The following is a 21,444-nucleotide window of genomic DNA, read 5'->3' on the forward strand; positions in this document are numbered from 1 at the left end:
TGTTCTCCAAATAAAAGAAGCTCAAAATTTAATTTCTAAGTCGAGATTTTCGTTATCTTTATCTTCAACTTTTGAAATTGAAAAATGTCATATTTGATTCATCCTCCATTTTAAAAAATTATAATTTTTGTACATAAACTTTTCTTAATTTTCTAAACATGCCAAAAAATTATTCAAAAGTTTAATTAAGAAATGAGGGATAATTAAACAATAAACAATTTTGAATATTATGTATCAACGAAATCATGCCACTTTTTTGGGGACAAAAAATGAAATTTGATAATATTTTAGAGACAAAAAAACTTATTTAAACCGTAAACTTATTAGAAACTAGATACTTTTCCATTTGTACTTTTAATTATCAATTAAATTGCTCTCTATTTCAATTTTGTTTTCTGTTTTCATTAATTTGAAAACAAAGAGTATTTTATCTCTCATCTATTTCTTCTACACATTATTCTGAAAACATAGTAGCTAAAATTCATAAACAACTGCATTACACCAAGTAAATTTTCAAGGTACACATAATTGATCAAATTCCAACTACAAAGAAAGATATGCTTGTTTTAATTAAAAACACTATCTTAAATCTAAATATACAAAAGTTGTGCACCATGTGGTGAATTTGATCTCCTAAGAGGAGGTTTTCCATAACCATGTTGTTCATTTCTTGCACCAAAACTTTCCACCTTAAACCTTGTCATCTGAGGCAACATTTTTGCATTTGTACCATGTTTCTCATTTGTTGCAGTGAAAGCATCACCAGCAACACCAACAGCTTTCTGACTATTACAACCCAACAATTTCCCCGGACGCCGCCTCGGCATCTCTTTGTTGATTTTGTGTTTGCCATTCAATGAATTAAATGATGTTCTTATTGGACTCCTTATAGTTACTACTGAACCTTGATCTTCATGATCTGAAACAGCTGAATAATCAACTGCACTTGCAGTTACCACACTCCATTCAATGCTTGCTTCACTTGGTGCATAAAAATTTGGACTAGTGCAACCAGAAGCAACATGTGATGTTGTTGTTCTTGATAAAAATGAGCTTGTTTTATTACCAGTGAAGCTTTCAATCTCAAATAAATCTGAACTTGCATCACTTCCAACATCATCATCATCATCATCACAATTTGTAGAAAAATCAATTTCTTGTTCTTCAAGTTTTGAAGCAGCTTCCCAAGATGGTATTTTTAGTCTCATATCAAAGCTTATTGACTTGCATCTTTCATCTAATATTGGTGAACCAAACACTTCCAATGTTTTCCTTGGATTATCTACTTGTTGAAGTTGCATTTTGTAAGGAGAAACCTTTTCTTGTTTTTGCAAGTAGACATCTTTGTTCATCAAGAGTTCCGATGTAGCACGCGTCTCGGTTTTCTTATTCTTAATTGAATGATCAGAAGCATCTTGATCATGTTTGAAGAGTTTTTCTGAGGTTGTTTTTCCTTGAACTGCACTTTTGTTGAAGCTGATTTCACCTGCATGATCACTTACATCAACAGAATTCTTATCATAACAAGAGCATTTGCAACCAAGAGTAGCAAGAAGACTCTTTCTATGAACTTGATTTTTTCTACTATTACTTGAAGTAGAATTTTTCAAAGTAGTTTGTAAAAGTGCACTTTGGCTATTCAAGCTTGATTCTGAGCCAACACTTGGAGTTCCATATTGAACCTTGCACTTTCTATTCTCTTGTTGGTTTTTCAAGTACTTGAGTTTATTGGCATCTAAGGTAGCAATTCTTGGAGTTTCTATTTCAACTCCATTGAAGTATTTTTCAGCATCAAAAACTCCAATTTCTCCATCTTCTTCTTTCTTTACTCCAAGGTGAAGAGGTTCCTTTCTGTTGCTGATAAAGGGGTGGATTGAATCAGCAAAAGGATCCTTTACTTCCTTGTTGTTCAAGTATGAAGAGAAAGAACCACCACGAAGGTTATTGTTGTTATTCTGAGAGGTGAAAGTGGTTGCTGAGATAACCATGGTTAAAAGGATTTGAGAAATAAAGAAAAGTGGTAAAGACAAAGATGCTATAACACTTTGAGAAATGAAGTAAAAGTAGTAATATTATGATGACTTTTTCGAGTGCAAAAGGGTCAGATGAATTGGAAAGGTTCTTAAAGGAAAACACAATTATGTGAAGGAAAAGACTAAAGCTAGATAGAAAAGAAAGGAAGTAGATGCAAGAGAGGGTTTTAAATGAGTAGCATATTTAAGAGTAGCTCTATAAGTAGGCTAATGGAAGATGCAAAATGTCAAGTAAGTAGGACCATATGCTTGTAGCTTAATTGACAATTCACCAATAATGTTTACAAGGAAATTCCGAGTTGATATCCAAGGTTCACCAGAGTCAGAGAAAACTTAAGATTCAGTTGATGTCTAAGGTTCACCAAAGTCAAAGAAAATCTAAGACTCAAAATATTTATAGATGTTCTTATATATTATCTATCAACGTAGTATTTATATTGACATTAGATTCAAATCCAAGTCATATTAAAATATGAGTTGAATTCTAACCGAATCTAAATCATACTAACTGAATCAACTTTTGTTGACCGCAAAAACTTCTTTTGGTTTTGTCTAATAACAGTTTATAATATTAAACGTTTGTCTAATCACATATTTAATAGACAAAGATTAGGTGCTTATTATATTAATCATGGTTTGTTTCTATTGTTATATTGGAAAAGCCTATGATTTGTCCCCTTCCAGGAGGAAGGATGATAACTACTAGAGAGGAACATGTTCTAATCTACTTGATTGTATAATATGTAGTCACATCTTTTTTTAAAAGTATTGTCTTTTTCCCTTTTCACAATTGGATCTAACCCCTTCCCTAGTGAATAGTCCATTGTACTTTAATGCATCTTCCAATAATTCAAATGGAATAGAACACAAACGTGCTAGTGAGATTTTATTGTGACAGACATGAAGAGACATGTAGGAACTAAATGGTCATTGCATTTAATGCAGTTGTTTTACTATTTTTTAAAAAAGAATTTTTAGAATTTTCGTCAAATCTAACTCCATCCTGCAAAACTAACTATTATAATCGTTAAATGCAAGACTTTTAATACGCACTCTCGCATTCAAGACTCGACATGGAGAATATGACTTTTGTGGGAAGATAGCAGATGATCCAACAAATCTATAGTTATGCTATTTTAATACACAAATTTGCCATGTGCACTACCTACAATCACTGTGTAGATGATATAATTATTCATTGTATTGTATAGTCGACACTGATCAAGAATGATGCATTGACATATACCAATTCCTCGAGTACATTCTAGAATATTAACAAGGTTGCAATGCCAAAACCACAAAAACCATTCCTGACATAGAGAGTAACCAACTAGTTTGTCTACTTGATTCATTCAGAGAGATCCTTCTGACCACACAAAAATTGATAGTACTGCTGATCACACACCAAGAAAATTAAATTATTTATTACCCGTGGCATTAATTAACCTATCATATTTCATATAAATCCAAAACCAGACATTAAAAATTGACAAATACTAGTATTATACACCACAATTTTAAGCAAACATAAGATAACTGGTAGAAATTAAATAGGTCTGAGGACCCCATGTTATAGTGGCTTTCTTGGCGTTTAATCAAGTTACTTAACCGACATTGACCATACGTTACTTGAATTGAACCTGTTGAAAACTTGACTTAAAATTCTGAATTTGTGGAGGAGCACAATCGTAACACGACTTTGCTATCTGATGACAGTCAGTCATTTGCTATTTTTAGAGTCTTTTTATGATAATTTTGAGTTCATAAGAAAGCTTAAACAACAAGGAAAGCATGAAAAATACAAGATTTTGAAGAAACAGTTGTTTTGATGTTTTTATTGAGTCTGTAGCAATTTTAGACAGCCTGGGGGTGTAAAAAGCAGAAATTCTGGAAGTGCTGGAAATTGGCAACCGTGGCGTGATTTTGAGTGGCGTGGCGCAATTTTGTGACCAGAATGAAGGTTTGGTTCTACCACGGAAATTGTGGTACGATTTCTGGTGGCGTGGCGCGATTTTATGAGGCGTGGCGCGATTTTGGACGCAGAAAATGTTGCCTATTTAAGCTGAAGACTATTCTGAAAACAAGGGTTACGATTTTGAGATAGCAAAGTGCGATTTTGAGACTACAAGACGGCGAGAAGGGCGATTTCTTCACTCTTTTACCAGTTCATGTATGTATTGATTCCTCTAATGATTATGTTATTTGTAAACACCATTATGAGTAGCTAAATCCATTAGAGGTTAGGTCTGAGATGATTCTTTGTAACCCTAATTGATTCATGTTGCTGTGAAACTCTATTATTTGTGAATGACAATCTAGTTTTTATTCAATTCAATTGTTCTTAATGCTTTTTATATCCTGATCAAATATAAACATGATTTAGTGAGAACGAATGACTACTGACCATAGCTTTCGACTTAGAACTAATTGAATTGTTCTAATAAACATGGTTAGTCTAGGAATGGATAATCCTTTATTAGTGATATTAGGTTAACGTGCTTAAACCTTCGACGGTTATTAGATCACTTAAGAAATTAGGGGCTGTAACCCTAGAAGAGGGTCCTAACTCAAGGGATTGATTAGGACTATTTTGTTAACTATCGTTAAACTAGGGACTCATTCACAAAAATAGGTGCGGTATACCAATTAGGGGAACATAGATGATTCGGAAGATCTAAACTCATCTCTCTCTTATTCTTAAAACCAATCTTTATTTTATGTTATTGCTTATGCAAACAAACCAATCAACTGCCTAGCGGCAAATTAAAAGAACCTTTATACATCCTAATTTACAACGTGATTGAATTATTGAGATTAAAACCAGTCCTTGTGGAACGATATTTTTACTACTTCAATAGAAGTCAATTTTGAGTCAAAAACCAACACCACTTCGATAAAACCAACACCACACGCGTATCATCACCTTTACAAAAACCATCATCATATGATGGAGATTTGATTTCTGCTCATCAGGGCGGAAATCACGTGGGGGCTCAACGTCCTTATTGAACTTCTATCCTATTCTACTGATTAGCTACCCTATCTAAGAACCTCCTTCACTAAAGAGGAATGAATGCACCATATCATACTACTACCTCGTGCCCACCTCAACATCCCATTAACTTGAACGCCCGAGTGCTTATAAATATATCGCCGCCAGAGAGCTCACACCCTCGCTCTCCGCTGCACTTTAGCAACACCATCGTCGTTCGAAATCCACCTATATAATCTCGCCTAGTATAACTATAGATTTAATATCAATACAATAACAGGAATAACAGCCCAAAATTAAAAGTATGACTAACAAAATGCTTTCATTTCTATCCTTGTCTTTGTCTCATTGTTTATCCTTAATGATTGATACTCCTTTTCTTTCCTCATTTTTCGACCGTCTTTTCATTGTACCATCACTAATTCTATACCATAGATTTAAATACCAATACATTGATGAGAATAGATAACCCAACAATAAAACAACGATCGACTAGCTAAACATTTCATGATCTATTTATATTTAAAGTAATCATTGTTTTCATACTAAACTCTTGTTGTCTCCTTAATCACTTAATTTTATTTTATTTTTAAAGATCCTTAATCACTTAATTAATCAATAGGTCAAACCCCTTTTGTTATTTATTGGCATATTGTTGGGGGAGTCTAGAAAGCATTACAATCAACAACGGATCAATAACCAACACTCATAATAGATCAAGACATCAATCATATATTTCTTATATATCAATCCATAATTTGAAACTAACCACTCACTTTTTTTTTTATAGACAAACGGTTAGAAAATAAAATATTAAGTTTAAGTTATTGAAGTTTTATATTACTAAGTTAGCAGTCCGTTACGTTTTATTTATATTCTTTTGTAACTTTTTGTAATGTCAAACTATTATAATCTATGAAACCTTAACCGTTTTTGTTAGTCTCTTTATTATTCTCTCTGATTATCTATATTGTTAACACAAACGTTAATAAATTGCTGATTATGTTAGTTTTCAACGATCGATCTCCTTCAATGTCCCTTAACTCACACTAACCGAGCTACCAACATGAAACTAACCACTCACCCTTAAATTTTCTAACACCTATTAATCTAATACACATGTTGTGTCCACCATTTCAATGCAACCACTCACACACACTTACGTTTAAGAATTTTCCATTCCATTTCATTAATTTCACACACCAACCTTGCTAGCTAGTGACTACAACAATTGTGTGGCAATGAGAGCATGCAATGAAGCAGACCCCCACGGTGACTAGCCTAGATTGTCTTGGACTCTCAGCAGCAATGTACTACCTCATCTCTAGAATTGACTGCTTACCAATACTGTCCAAAACCATGCATCATGGGAGGCTGGCTTCACTTGATCCCCGTGACCAAGAAATATGTACGTGTAAATATGTGTAAAGGAAATTGGAAATACTTCTCTTGTGTGTGAACGTGGCTAGCCGTATATATTTCCATTACACTTACTGTTTCTCTGACACCACTTGTTTTATTCTTCAACTTCTATATCTTACATTTTTCTGGCTGCTATAGCTTCCTATATGGCTACAAATGTTAAGAGAAGCAAGAATATTATTTGGTAAGTAGAGAATTTTGCACTGTCAGAGTAAAATTTGTCATAAAAATGATATGTACCTTCTATTGAAATTGTGAAACAATGATATATTATTATTCTACACGACAGCCTACAGATTTGTCTCATGCCAATTATAACCACCAGACCCCCCCGGCAATTTATGGTTGGATCAATTTCTGAAACAAAATCAATAGATAATTGAAACATGGTAATGGTTTGTCACCTGTCAAAGCTGCCTTAAATAATGGTAAACCATAATTTTGGTGTGTAACTCGCTGTCACATTGGTTCATGTATCGAAATTGTAAACATGTGCATATGTGTCATGTTTAATTGTATTTTTTTTCTTCTTTTTAGTTCATAAATTATCAACAAAAGAGACACTAAAAATATGTTTGCAATTTCAATACATTTAGAGATTATAGTGATGGCGTCTCACACATTTATCGACTTGTTTTCCTTTCAGTAATATACTACATTCATTCTAAATTGTAAGCCATTTTGTAAAATTTCATACAAATTAAAAAATGTAACTAATTTTATATAAGAAAAATTATCAGTTATTTTACAATATTATCTTTCATTGATAATTCATTAATTCTCTACATAGATGAAAGTTTGTGTTAATTGTTTAGTAGAAGCTTCATTCTCTTTCCCCTTGGGGAGAAGATATTATAGGACAACTTTTCTTTTAAAAACGATTTATAATTTAAGATGAGTAATAAATTGAATTTTCGTTATCACATTACATCAAGGAATACTAGCTAAGCAAAGAATATTATGTTAAGTAAAATTGGTTAAAAAAATGCACTGTCTCTTGAAATTATGGAACATGGATATACTATTCTCTACTACAGCTATTGCATAGAATACATTTGTCTCATGTCAATTATAACAACCAGACCCCCCCGGCAATTTATAGTTGGATCAATTTCTGGAAAATTAAATCAATAGCTAATCAGTAATGGTGTCTGTCTCTTGTCAAGATGCCTATTAGTACTTGTTGAAAATAAAAGGAGTATTAACAAATTATAACAATACTTATTCTTGTTCCCCTAAAAATAATAATTTTTTTTAACCCTCCGATTTTTAGAAAAAATGGATTATAGTAGTCTGGAGCTCGGCCGAAAGATAAGTAAAATATGATTAAGAATTATTGTATCTAATAATCAAACTCAAGCTCTTTTGAAGAATTCGTTTTTGGAGGAGCTCGTTCACCACTTCTGTCCAATTGTTTGGTTAAAGTTGTTGAAAATTATATTTTTTTAGGAAAGATTAATACTATTTGTCTTAGTTAAATCTATGTAAGTGAGTGGGTCTCATATATAAAGAGATTAATTTTCAGATTGAAGAGATCACACAAAATTTTACGTCAAATGTGCTTCTAACCATAAAAAAAGTTGATACAAAAATAAAATCTTGAATTTTAACTAATTTTAACTAAACAAATCGACATATTTAAAATCATATCTAACTGCCACTTACTCGGACACATCTAGTAAAATAAAATTCAATCAAAAGTACATTTGTAAACGTTAAGTTAAAACTTAAAATCAAAAAAAAAAAATGAAGCTTTTGCGCTAGGTTGAAAAAGTATAGGTTTATGCAAACCTCTGAGAAATAGGTTAACAATGCACTACAAGAGAAATAGAAGAATAACGGGTAACAAACTGCGTTGTTAACCCTTTCTAGATGTCAAAATCAATCTTTTAAACACAACATTTTTGGGCATAGGAGATATAAGTATAACATTGTTTTTTAAGAAGGGGATATAACATTACTATGCATGACCTTTGAAACTTTTGTTTAGAAGGTCAACATCCTCAGGGGACATAACTTTCTTTTCATATGTTTAAAAACATACGAACATATATTGCTTCAGACTCAAACTTAATCCAATCAATTTAATCATATCATTTATCACAAACTCAAAGAGAATAGTTATAATCCTGCAACCTTTCTTACAAGATCAAAAACTTTAAGAATAGCCAAATCAAAGAGCAATTCAATTTAAGTCTCACTAGCAAGCAATGAGGGAATTCTAGTCAGGAAGATATATTATCATATACTTGTTAGATTACAAAACATGGACAGGTTATCATCCATTACATTGCAAAGTAGAGGGACATCGACTTAATATAGAGAGAAAATGAGAAAGAAAAAAACTATTCAATAAGAAGCCAGTGTTTGCTTGATTTCTGAACAAGATAACTAAATTCTGAGGGAAAAAATGCCTAATAGCATAAACCTCAAGCTAAGGTACAATTAAACATAACGCAGACACCGGTAGTAGAGTTTGCTAAAATAGAAGTGATTGAATATAACTACAATGTCAGAAACCATACATACTTTCAATCTGAAACGTCGGTGGTATGTAGATCAGCCCTTCTTGTGTACCATAGGTGTGATGATAATCAAGCCAAAATTCTCATATTACAAAACCATATGAACTCTATAAGGATTGTATAGAGAAAGGCACCAGCGATTTATGGCCACGCCTTCCAATTTGTCTTTGAGTGGTTATTGTGTTGATGTGGTATTTGTATCAGCAACCCAATACTGCTTGACAGCAATTAGTATCTTTTCCGGAACAAGTGGACCGTCCTCATGGTCGACCAGTTTAGTATCCCATCGCATTCCTCCAACAATTTTCTTTACCTTGATTAAGATATCAACTTCATCGCGGAATATCACGGCACCTTCAGGTCGTAAAATCCGGTCCATCTCCATAAGAATGTTTTCTATGTTACATCTGCATTTGATGATTAGATACAGGATTTTGAGACACAAGAATGAACACAACTGATGAAGGGAAAAAGAGAACTAAAACCGAGTGGTTTCATCACTGATAATCGTTATCTAGAATTCATTTTCATACCACATACAAGGGCTAAACTATTGATTAAGAATTTATATCAAATTCAAAAATAAGTAAATAACTGTAAGAATAACTGAATAACCATATAATTAAAGGAACACTCACTTGTCCTTATACAGACTAAAGAGCCCATTGCTATGAATGAGGTCGTACGTCCTTGGATATGTAGAGAAAGCTTCACACCTGGATCATAAAGGCATAAATAAATAAGGAAAAACATGCGAGAAAGAAGCAACCTGATCACAGAAGATTGTACTAACAATAAAAGATAGAATCTACATTTTCATGTAATACATCAAGAAGAGAAAAAAGAATTGAGTTGTGTTATTTGAACATCAAAAAACATACGCCGTATGTGACACCATATATGTCTATCTCTATCTCTCTCTTACTTTTTATGTTATACAGTTTACATGGATTTCAAAGATACACGTAAAAACCAACGAACACAGTATTTGACATCAAATTCTGACGTCAACGTATCATTTCTCAAAAAAATAATAGTTCAACATTAGTATTATCGTAACAAACATTTTCAAACATAAAATCAAGACCCTCCGTGAATAAAATAGAAGGAAGAAATTAGAAAACTATACCAATCATGATAAATGCCTATGAGTCCTCGCTGATAAATGGCACCGAGTGTATGTTTCTCAGCTATAGTAGGCACAACATTCATGACCCATAACTTGGGAGATTGAATAGCAGCAGCAAAACTACCCAAACCAGCATTCATATCCATGATATTGCGATACCTTCCAGAGCCCAGGAGCTTATTTATTTTCTTGTAAGCATTTACATGTTTTTTCCACCTTTTGTTATCATCCTGGTATGTCTCGGCTGAAACTCCAGGAACAGAACCACTGGCAATTTTAGGAGGAACTGCATATAATCTCTGTGGAAAAGGCTTAAGATCTCCGTGGACTTTACGATTAGGAGTAACACAGGCTTCCATTTTCTTATACCTGCAACCACAAAACAAATCCATTCCAACTCAGTACAAGATTTTCGTACACAATTTTTTCTTATATTTATGCATGCTTGAATAATCTTGTTGGTAAGTAGAAATACATGAATGGAATATCAACAATGGATGCTAAAATATATAAAATGTTTAACACTGAAAGAAAGTACATACCAAACATCATTAGCATCTGTTGATTCACAGAACTTCACACCAGAATCTTCCTGTCTACGTCGACATGTTTCAGAATCAACAGTTTTCTGCCAGACGGCAATTTCATTCTTCTCGGACTTCTTCTCCCAGCAAAGGAGCTTAGCAACATCTTCAATCTTTCTTTGTTCTTCCTCAAGATCCTCCTTAGGTCTTTGCCAGGCTTTGTAATTAGCCTTCCAATGGATTGGAGGTCCCGAAAGCACCCAATAACCGCCAGGTCTTAGAACTCGGTCAACTTCCATCAAATAAATCCCATCTGCCAATAACAACCCAAGATGCACTTTCCTTATTTACTGGAAATACTTCAGAAGAAAAATTATAGTTCTTAATGTAAATTTCTCACCATTTGATCCCCAAGGAATTAAGCAACGAGAACAATGCGCCATATCAAAGGCTCCAGATGGATAAGGCAACTTTATGGTTCCTAGGACACCAATGACAGCAGGTACACCCCTTTCAAGTGCAAACTGTACTTGTGCTTCATGTGAGTCCCTAGGTGCAAATGACATAGCGATAACATTTCTGCTCCAAAGATATGCACCCCAACTGGCAACCTGTGCAAAACAACCTTACACATTACAGATACGTAGCTAAAACAAACTAACTCAGTGATGTTAGTCGCGGATTATGGAAAATATTCGTTTGTTCAAATTCCACTACAGTGCTATAGTGCCTCTATTTGACAACACTTTGTACTAAATAGCGTATTACATAATAGCGATTTGTTCAAATACTTCTATGCTATAGCGCCAGAGCTACTATTTGACAACCCTAAACTAAATTATTCTGCTAATCAAATTAACATGAAAAAAGACAAAAGAATATGATACAAACCCTAAGGAATTCACGCAGACATACGTACCCCGCAACCAGTGTCCAGTGCTGTCCTGACTGTTCCATTCTCGATCGGTATCACAGAAGCAATTTGATCAATATATTTGTCAGCCCCTTGAGGGAATTGGGTTCCACCACCAGGGAATCTGAACACATTTCCCTCATATTGGATCCAGTTCTGAATAGCCTTCTCAACTGTAAGACTCTTGTAGGGTGCGTTCGCATATGGAACATAATCACGGCTCTTTGGCCATGGAAATGGAGTAACATACCCTTTCGGTGCTGGTATCAAACAATGTAACTTCTCTTCTTCACGAGGGCAATGCCTCTCTCGATAAATCATATTTTGTCTAGAAAAGGTCATGGCACGCCGTTGATCATGGCAGGGCGTGTAATCGATATATCGAGCCTTGCAAGGCTTAAATACCTTAGGTTTTGAATCAACCTCATCAATTTTGCCAACTTCTCCACCATGGTGAGAATCAAAGCTTAAATTTGGAACAATATCACAACCAGCACCTTTCTTAGTAACCTCCAATTGTAAAAGATCTCCCTTTCCAAAACCAGTTCTCTGCCATGCACCTAATATGTAGAAGAAACAACATAGACCAACTACTATAAAGATCTGCACAAAGCTTCTAGTTCTACTACCAGATGAACTTGGTTTAGCCATATAGAACCTGAAAAATAATCAGAACTTCATAAACAAAAGATTAACAGATTCCAAAGGCTAACTTCTACACCATCCACTCGAGATTAATCATAAAAATCCTTTAGTCAAAGCAAGATAACTTTCCAATGATTTAAACTAACAACTAGCATGGTCCAATAAATGAAATTATGCTCCAACAACATGCTATCAGTTACTCTTTTCAATGACTAATATGAGCAATTATTAGACTTTGAAAGCTCTGTTTAAATTGACTTATTTTAGCTTATCTACTAGCATAAGTATTTGCGAGTTGTGAGACTATTTGGGAGAGGTAATGGAATAGCTTATGACATGTCCATAAGTTGTCCAAGATCACTTATGAAAACAACTTATAGTCTCTATGAAAAACAACTTGATAACAAGTTATACATAATCACTTACATTATAACAACTTACGCTAGAAGTGCTTAATTAAGCCATTTAACCAAATAGTGCCTAAAAGAAGAAGAAGAAAAATGCAAAACAAGGTTCAGAATAGACTAACAACTATCCAATTCCAATAAACAAAATTATGCTCCAACAAGTTGCTATCAGTTACATTTTTCAATCACTAATATGAACCAATTATTAGACTTTGAAAGGTCTGTTAGGATCGATTTATTTGAGCTTTGTTACCAATATAAGCACTTGTTGAGAGAGCTTATGACATGTCCATAAGCTTTGCAGGAAAACTTACGAAAACAACTTATAGCTACGCTTTTACGAAAACAATTTGACTTTATTTTATCTTCTGTTAAAGAAACAACTCATACATAAGCACTTATATGATAAACACGTGAATCATATTCATATTGGATCAAGCTACAGAGCTTCCAACACAAGATGAACACTAATGAACAAATCCAATGCTATAAAGGAAAATGACCCACCAAATCTTACTTAACATAAATTACTAGAAACACAAAATTAACCTAAAAAAACTCAACTTTCGAATACCCATTTGAATAAAAAAATGATTCTTTAAAATAAAAAACAATACCGATCATATGATGTTGGAGGAAGCAATGGTTGAGAAGATCTAGGAACCAAACTATGATGATGTTTTTGTTGTTTGGTGTTTGGTTGAGTAAGAGAAGCTGAATGAGTCAGTGAAAAGTCTCACTCTAAAACCCTATGATTCAATAGCGTCAATCATGTTCAGATGAACACAACAGTGGAAAGAGGAAAAGTGGAGAGAATTTAGAAGTTCTATTAATTGTTTTTTCACTTAATTAATTAAGGATTGGTGTGTGTATTTTTTGTTTTTTAACAATTTTGTCATAAATAATTTAGGGATCTTTCAAATAAATAATAATTAGGGAGCAGTCTGCAAATGCTAACTCATTCGTTAAACATATAAAAAAATATATAAAAAAATTTAATTTTTTTTTTACAAACAAAAATATAATATATATTAAAAACCCAAAGAGAAATTTCAAGCACAAGGTGTGCTAGAAAAAACTAAAAGCTAGCCAATGCTCAAATAAACAAAAGAGTTTAACCACCACATATGAAAATTATTACGGATAGAAATATTAGTAACCTTCATCCACCAAAAAGACTGTAATTTGATTTTCTCTATCAATTGGTGAACGGTATGGTCCTTATTTTTGAAGACCCTGCTATTTCTTTCACTCCACAGAACCCACACGAGCACAACCAAATAAGTTGCATGAAAGAGAAAATAGTACGGGAGGCACCTGCGAAATACACAAACTGATAAAAATGATCTGACACACAAAAAGGCTCGGCGGTAGCTATCCCTAACCAAGACCGAATTTGACCCCACAAGGCAGCATAAAACGAACAAGAGCGAAACAGATGTTGCGCAGTCTCAAAATCATCGCAACCTACCACACAATGTTGGTTATCATGAGAAATAACACCACACACAAACAAATTATCCTTCGTCGGTAATCTATTCCGTAGGAGTCTCCATACAAGAATAGAGAAGACGGGACTTGACTAGATTCAGATTCGGAGTCTAAGTAAATTTTCAATAGTATTGTCATTTGACTATTTGTCCAAAAGAAATAAGCAATAATTTTTTAGAGATTTCTTAAAAAGTATGATATATTTTTTTGGTGATATTTTGTTTTTGTTTGAAATAATAATAAAAATAGAGTTTGTATTTTTTTTTTCAATTACAAGCGATATTTTAGAAGAAAAAAAAATAGTTAAAGTAAATGTTTACTTTCTTCATAAAAACAATTATTTGAACAAAAGAATTTTTTTAAAATACTTACACAAACTCAAACATTTAAAATGGTTTTTTCTAAAATTTTATATAAATTTAAATCAAAACTAAAGATCAATGCTAAAATTCTAAAAGGAGAGTTTTGTTGCACCTTATGCTTCTACGAAGAAATAGTTTGTCTAATTATGGACATATCATACCTGAGACATAATTTTTTTTAGAAGACATACTAATAGTGTAAAATTAGTGTTGCAGACAGCTTAGCGTACAATCAGGTCCAATGACAGCCCCCTTCTTATGGTAGAGTAAAATGTAACGTGGACGCTGCATTTTCGGATCAACGGAACAATACGGGGGTTGGCATTTGCATAAGAGATGACAAAGGTACGTTTGTCTTAGCTAAAGTCATTCCTATTTTCCCACTGTGTTCAATCTCTATGGGAGAAGCTGTAGCTCTTTATCATGCCTTGGAATTGTTGAGTGATATGTCCTATGACCATGTTGATTTTTGCTCCGACTCAAAGGTTACCGTGAATGCTTTTCATCAGAATCGAGTGGATGTTACAGAGACTGGTCATATTCTTACGACATGCCGACAATTGTTTACCACACACTTTACAAACTCTAAGATCGAGTTTAGTAGGCGACAAGCAAATGAGATAGCTCACACCTTAGCGGGGGTTGCCACATTATCAGCTAGTCGTAAAATTTATTATCATGTACCTCATTATATTGAACATTTTATTAATAATGAAATGCTATAAGCGTTCTTCTTTCAAAAAAAGATAGTGTAAAATTAGGAAACCATGTCATGAAATACTAGAAAATAAAGTTATGAAAACCATATATCAACTTCTTATTTTTATCAAGTAATTTAGTGATTAAAAATTTGGTAAAACGTATTAATAGTGTAAAAACTAGGAAACCACCCACTATCAAATCAAGTAAAAATGTGAAGAATTAAAAGTTCAAACTCTAACATTTACATACTATAGTTCTATCAACTATGCTTATCGAGAGAGACTTTCCACTTTATGCGTGTTTGGTTTATCGTTTGCAATACACAAAAACATGTTTGCACGTTTTACGATGTGTTTTTGCTGTGATTTTCAGAAGTTCTGAATACTAACTTCTACGTTAATATATTTTTTTTACCGTGATTTTCATCGAATTTCTTTTTACAAAGGTTGTGCCAAACAGACACTTTAATATATATGAAGAAAAGATTCAACCGTATCTTTTGATAAAAAGGATTCAACCATATGTGTGTCGTCTCTTTCATGTATGTTATATGATAAATAACTTTTTTAATTTGAAATAGATAAACCTACGTGTGTGTATTCGAACATGGATCCTCCAAATGGCTGGCTGGTTTGTGTACTCATATTGTGAATCTTTTTTAATTATTATATGATGATGATCATGATGCATGCTACAGTCAACAAAAGGCCTGCAAGGGATCATAGTATATCAAAGTTTAACTAGAAAATAAATAAAGTTTGAATGATAATTATTGGCAAAATTATAATTTTAGTCATTTAACTTAATTTTAGGTAACAGTTTGGTCCTTTATTTTATATTTTTAAATTTTAATTTTGTCCTTTTTGTTCCATTTGCATATGAATTTGCAAACTTCAAATTTATAGTCTTCATCTATGTTTACATAAAAATATTAGATTTGAAGTTTGAAAATTCATATGAAAATGGACTAAAAAGACAAAATTTAAATTAAAAAAGATAAATAACCAAATTGTTACCTAAAATTAAGTTAAGAGATTAAAAGTGTAAATCTACCAATAATTATTCCATTCAATAATTGAACTCTCATATTTTATCGAACAATTCATCTTTTTATAAAGTTTATTAACCACTTGAATATAATCACTCAATTTTCGAATATAAAACACTTGTATATATTTTGCATCACTTCTGTTATCCTTGCAGTTTTAGACATGAGATATAAAAATTGTGTCATATTTTCCGTTTTCATGAGATATAAAAATTAATAGAGATAGAGATATATAAAATATAAAATTAATAGAGATATATAAAAATTAATTAAAAGAGAAAATGGAGAGAGGGATTGTGTGGATGAAGATACACTATAATTTTTCATTCATTATCATTTTCTCTTTCGGCTCTTGTTTGTTTTTCTTGATGGAGATAAAAGGAGAAATTATTTTAGAGAATCCAATGTAAATGGAGAGGGACCCAAATTCCTGTTAAACATTTTTTAGGACCAAATCCATGTTCTGTCCTCTCTATTCTCTCTCTACTTTTATTTCCCACGACAAAAAGTTTTGATTAAAAAAAAAAACTAATTTGCTCTTTATTTGTAATAATTAATAAATATTTTTTAAGAACCACTCAAATTTTTTTTTAATTTTTTTTTTTAAGAAAAGTGGTTTACTTGTATTCGGAAAATGTAATGAGATTTTTATTTCTTATATTTTTGTTCATTATAAGATGTTGAGGTAGCATAAGTTTTAGTTATACGAAAGATGTTGGAATTTAAAAAAATGTGTCTTTTATGAATCTTATAACTCTTTTTATAGTGTAAATTATGTGCAAAATATCAATCAATTAAGAATTATTAGAGAAACTGTTAATGAAAAGATTGAATTTTATTTCACATCATGCATAACATTGGAATATACATTGGGATACAATCCTTTATTATTAATTTTTGTATTATTTTTAGTTGTATCACATTGTCTAAGTACGTAACTCAGGTGGAAATAAATTGTAGGTCGTTGTGGCTGATTTTGGGGGGTTGGCACAAATGATTAATACATTTATAACCATGATTTGGAAAACGATGTTCACATGCATCGTTAGTTTGACACCAGAAAGTGACAATGGGTCCCCTTGCAGCTGATTTCTTGCACATGTCTACACAGTACATACACAAATATAACATGATCATCATTAAAATCAATATAATATTTACAGAAAAAAATAGTCGAAGGTAAAATTAAATGTTTTTTTTAAAAAAAGTCACAACTATAATGTTTTGGTGATATATATATATTTTTGAAAAAGCTAAATTAACCCATCTAAATTGGCACCGAAGAGAATCGATCCTAAAACTTCAAGGAGGAGCACACTCCCAGATCCCAAGCCGATACCATCGTGAAGAAATTAAGAGTAAAACATGATTTCTAACCTGATGCAAAGATAACAAAAATCAATAAGATTGCAAATTTGGCAGTAGAAGTCTTTCGAGCATCCATATTCACAATGAGAGATAACTTGAGGTTTAAACTTGTGTAAACTAGAGATAACAACATACATTATTTATAATAGTTTTTATATAGTGATTTAATAAGTTATCAGTAAGCTTTTAAAAATAAAATATAAAAAAAATAGTATAGAATAACTTTTAAGAATTTTTCCTTTTGACCAAAATAAAGTTTTTCAGATTTTTTCTTTTGACCAATATTACTTTTAAGATTTATAAATAGTAAGTATATGATTTACGGTCTACATTTTTTATTATCTAGTAACAATATATAAAAATCGAAGTACAACAAAATTTCATAAGATCTCCTAGATTTTATGTCCATAATAGTTATTTTGAAAATTTTATTTTTTTAAAAGTAATTACGGATGAAGCTAATCACAATTGTAACCAATTTCCTTGGATAACTATGAAACTAATTTATTCGTTTTAAAAAAAAATGAATTACGGATAATGGGCATATCTACTAACATCTAACAATATATAAAAATTGAAGTAATGCTCCTCAGAAGATATAAACATCTAAAATCTGCAATGGGAGCGGTCCAAATATTGAACGGTGTTTTGCATTATAAAATAAAAAAAAATTAATTAATAGAAAGACAACATTAATGTTGATATTTTGAAAATAGTCACGAGTTTTCAAAATTTTATCATATCAACTTTCTCATATATGTATATAAAAATTAGTTTGTGGAGATATAAGTACATAAATTCTGCAACGAGTGCGGTGTAAACATTGAAAATGTTTTGCATATAAAGGGTAAATACCTCTTTTTGTCCCTGTAATATTAGCGAATTCCGGTTTTAGTCCCTGTAAAAAAAAGATTTATATTTTGTTCCTGTAATTTCAGATTCTTCCACTTTTGGTCCCTCCTTTAATCACGTAAGCAGAATCTGCATAAATTACGTCCCTGTAATTTCATATTCCTCCCGCTTTTGGTCCCTGTAATTTTAGATTCCTCCACTTTTGGTCCCTCATTTTATGTCCCATGTATGCAAATTCTGCTTACGTGGTGGAATGAGGGACCAAAAGTGGAAGAATCTGAAATTATGGGGACAAAATCTAAATCTTTTTTTTTACAGGGACTAAAACCAGAATTCGCTAATACTACAGGGACGAAAAGAGGTATTTACCCTAAAATAAAAAGTTATTTAACAGAAACACTACATTAATTTTGATTTTGAAAATAGTCATGAGTTTTTAAAATTTTATAACTTTCTCATATAAGTACATAAAATCTGCAACGGTGCGGTGCAAACATTGAACAATGTTTTGCATATAAAATAAAAAGTTATTTAATAGAAACACTACATTAATTTTGATTTTGAAAATACTCATGAGTTTTCAAAATTTTATCAACTTTTGTGCAAGCACATGAAGCTCCATCAAAATCATTTGCTACCGCAATGGCAGGTTAGAATGTGAATGACGAAAGACCTTTTCCGATACCATGCATGAAAGGAGATGCTTTGAGCATCAAAATCTGTCAGGACGAATACCAAAGTGGTGTAGAATAGTGCAAGAATGCACTACGATCTAGGTTAGCGTTGAATAAGGGGGATAAACCCTATGTTGCACGTGACCAATGTACTAAGATAGGAAAGATTTGGAAGACACTGTCTGGATGGAAAATGGTACCTCTCGACAAAGGATACTATGATTCTCCCTTTGATTCGGCGGATGAATTACGTAAAATATGGGAAGCATGCACCATAAATCTTAACCCGGGTTTGTTAAGGTTATCTCAGTGGAACAACGACTTCAAATACCTTTCTCAAAAGCAGACACATGTTTCACTTTGGATTCGCTTGGTTGAGTTACCGCAGGAGTATTAGTGGGAGAGAACATTGAAGGAAATTGCAAGCATGGTTGGAACCCCTATCGACATTGATGGTCTGACACAGAACCATACTTTTGGGCACTATGCACGCATTTTAGTTGATATTGATTTATCAAAGAGAGCCTATGATGAAATCCTAGTTGAGCGGGATGGTTTTGCTTTCAAAGTGGAAGTCCAATATGAGAGCCAATTCCATTGGACACAATGTCTCCACTTGTCGGTGGTTACATCCGCAAGTAACAAAGGATAAAATTGACTGTGGGAAACAACCTATTAGGGTCGAACCCCCTAAACCTTCATGGCAGCATCAGGATGTTAGGGCATCAACATTGGCCAATGGAAGCACATGGACTTGGGTTCCGGTTCCTATCATTTCCACATTAACTACCACTCAGAGGGTTACAACGCCTTCTTCCCCTACAACACTAGCTTCTATTTCTCAGGAAATTTTGGCTCATATTCCATCCTCTAATTTGATTTTTAATACACAGATGGTGTTGGTTAATATTGTTTCTTCAACAATGGTTACTTCTCAGACAACCGTCCCTGTGTCCATACTGTCTCTGTCATCTAACTCTTTCAGTTTTCCTCTTCATGGTTGATGATGTTACTGCTACGCTTTCTGATGATGTGGAACATAATCATTTAAGCTGGCGGGAGCTGGTGGAGAGTCTCAAGGGTTCCCATGAGCATGTCTCACACTCATCCCCTATTGAGAATGATGACGTGCATAAGGTGTCTGTTGATCTGTTACAGGTTCAAGCAGATCGTTTTGTGGAGCGCAATGACTTGCAATCTGACTCACACAACTCTCCACCTGTTGATCGTACTATTGATCTTTCTTTGGTATCTTTTGAGGCCACAAAGGGGTCCCTTGATAGGACTGGAAATTTCGAGAAAGAGGTTGTCTTTCAGGGTGGTCGAACGCAATATGTTATGCCAAAGGTTCACAGTAATTCTAGGATTCAGCAAGACATGTAGTTATGGCGCCGAGTTAAGCAGTATGATAAAAAATGTGTTGAATCACCTTTCCTCCCTATTTTAACAAGGAAACAGAAACAACACCTAAAGAAGACCATTGTGGGTAAGCCGTACAAAACCCGTTCTACGGGTGATAATTCTACTACTGATCATTGACAGTTTTGTACTGGAATGTCCGTCGTTTTGGTAACTCGGACACTAAAATTGCCTTAAAAAAATTTAAAAATGTGTCGCTGGTTCTGGTTTTACTTCGCAACTGGTGGCACAATGTACGCTCTCTTGGTATTCAGGTTCTTTCCTCTCACATCTTCTGTGAAGGTAACTGTTGTGTTGACAGGTTGGCTGCTATGGGTCACTTGGTACAGTTTGGTTGTCGATTTTACTATCTGATTTGCAGTTGGACTTTAATTCGTAACGTTGTGGAATGCCTCGGTTTAGATTTCCGTAGGCGGTTGTCTTTATTATTTTTTTGCTCTTCTTTTATGTTTTTTTCGCTTTTTTGTTTTTCCTTTGAGGGTTTTGGCCTAGTCCCCCCTCTTGTATTTCCCCCATTTTTTTTAATAAAATTTAATATTGACGGTATAGAATGAGAGTTCATCGGGGTGCCAATCTAATTGGGATGTCGTTGCTTCTCCTTGATGTCTGTCATCTCTCCTGGTTTAGCGAAGAAAAAATGTCCATAACTGGTGTGACTCAACTATTTAACAAATTATTGTATATATAAAAGAAAAATATTTAACAGAAACATTACATTAATACCCATAATTTTCATTTAATATCTATAAACATTCTATAATATTAACAATTTAATTATTTTTTATATAATTATCGCAATGTTACGTGACCTGTACGAAAGCACAGGTCTTTTACTAATATTTCATAATAAAACAATCAATCCTTATAATGAATTTAATTATAGAAAATATAATGTAAAAAAATTAGTTATATTAAGATTGATGATTAAATAAAGTAAA

At 32.9% G+C, this 21,444-nt stretch overlaps 2 protein-coding genes across 2 annotated transcripts; both read right to left on the reverse strand.

Annotated features, from left to right (window-relative positions):
* Positions 1-457: 457 nt before the first annotated feature.
* On the reverse strand, positions 458-2,256 carry LOC11408887 (protein PHYTOCHROME KINASE SUBSTRATE 1). The gene has a single exon (XM_003613698.3). It carries the CDS (start codon positions 1,986-1,988, stop codon positions 591-593), a length of 1,398 nt encoding a protein of 465 aa, XP_003613746.1. The 5' UTR covers positions 1,989-2,256; the 3' UTR covers positions 458-590.
* Positions 2,257-8,636: 6,380 nt separating this feature from the next.
* Positions 8,637-13,411, reverse strand: LOC11414978 (probable methyltransferase PMT2). The gene is made up of 7 exons (XM_003613700.4): positions 13,208-13,411; positions 11,545-12,196; positions 11,026-11,236; positions 10,644-10,938; positions 10,102-10,470; positions 9,611-9,688; positions 8,637-9,379 (listed from the first exon to the last, which is right to left on the reverse strand). Exons 2-7 carry the CDS (start codon positions 12,187-12,189, stop codon positions 9,148-9,150), a joined length of 1,830 nt encoding a protein of 609 aa, XP_003613748.1. The 5' UTR covers positions 12,190-12,196; positions 13,208-13,411; the 3' UTR covers positions 8,637-9,147.
* Positions 13,412-21,444: the final 8,033 nt, after the last annotated feature.

This window comes from Medicago truncatula, chromosome 5, assembly GCF_003473485.1.
Source record: "Medicago truncatula cultivar Jemalong A17 chromosome 5, MtrunA17r5.0-ANR, whole genome shotgun sequence".
NCBI lineage: Eukaryota > Viridiplantae > Streptophyta > Magnoliopsida > Fabales > Fabaceae > Medicago > Medicago truncatula.

Bases quoted from the DNA above. Each gene is read 5' to 3' on its own strand.
- LOC11414978 (XM_003613700.4), bottom strand. From the start codon at position 12,189: ATGGCTAAACCAAGTTCATCTGGTAGTAGAACTAGAAGCTTTGTGCAG. The intron at 9,689-10,101 runs GTATAGTTTTCT...TTTATGATCCAG, and splicing joins ATAGGCATTTATCATGATTG to GTGTGAAGCTTTCTCTACAT. The intron at 9,380-9,610 runs GTGAGTGTTCCT...CATCAAATGCAG, and splicing joins TTTAGTCTGTATAAGGACAA to ATGTAACATAGAAAACATTC.
- LOC11408887 (XM_003613698.3), bottom strand. From the start codon at position 1,988: ATGGTTATCTCAGCAACCACTTTCACCTCTCAGAATAACAACAATAAC.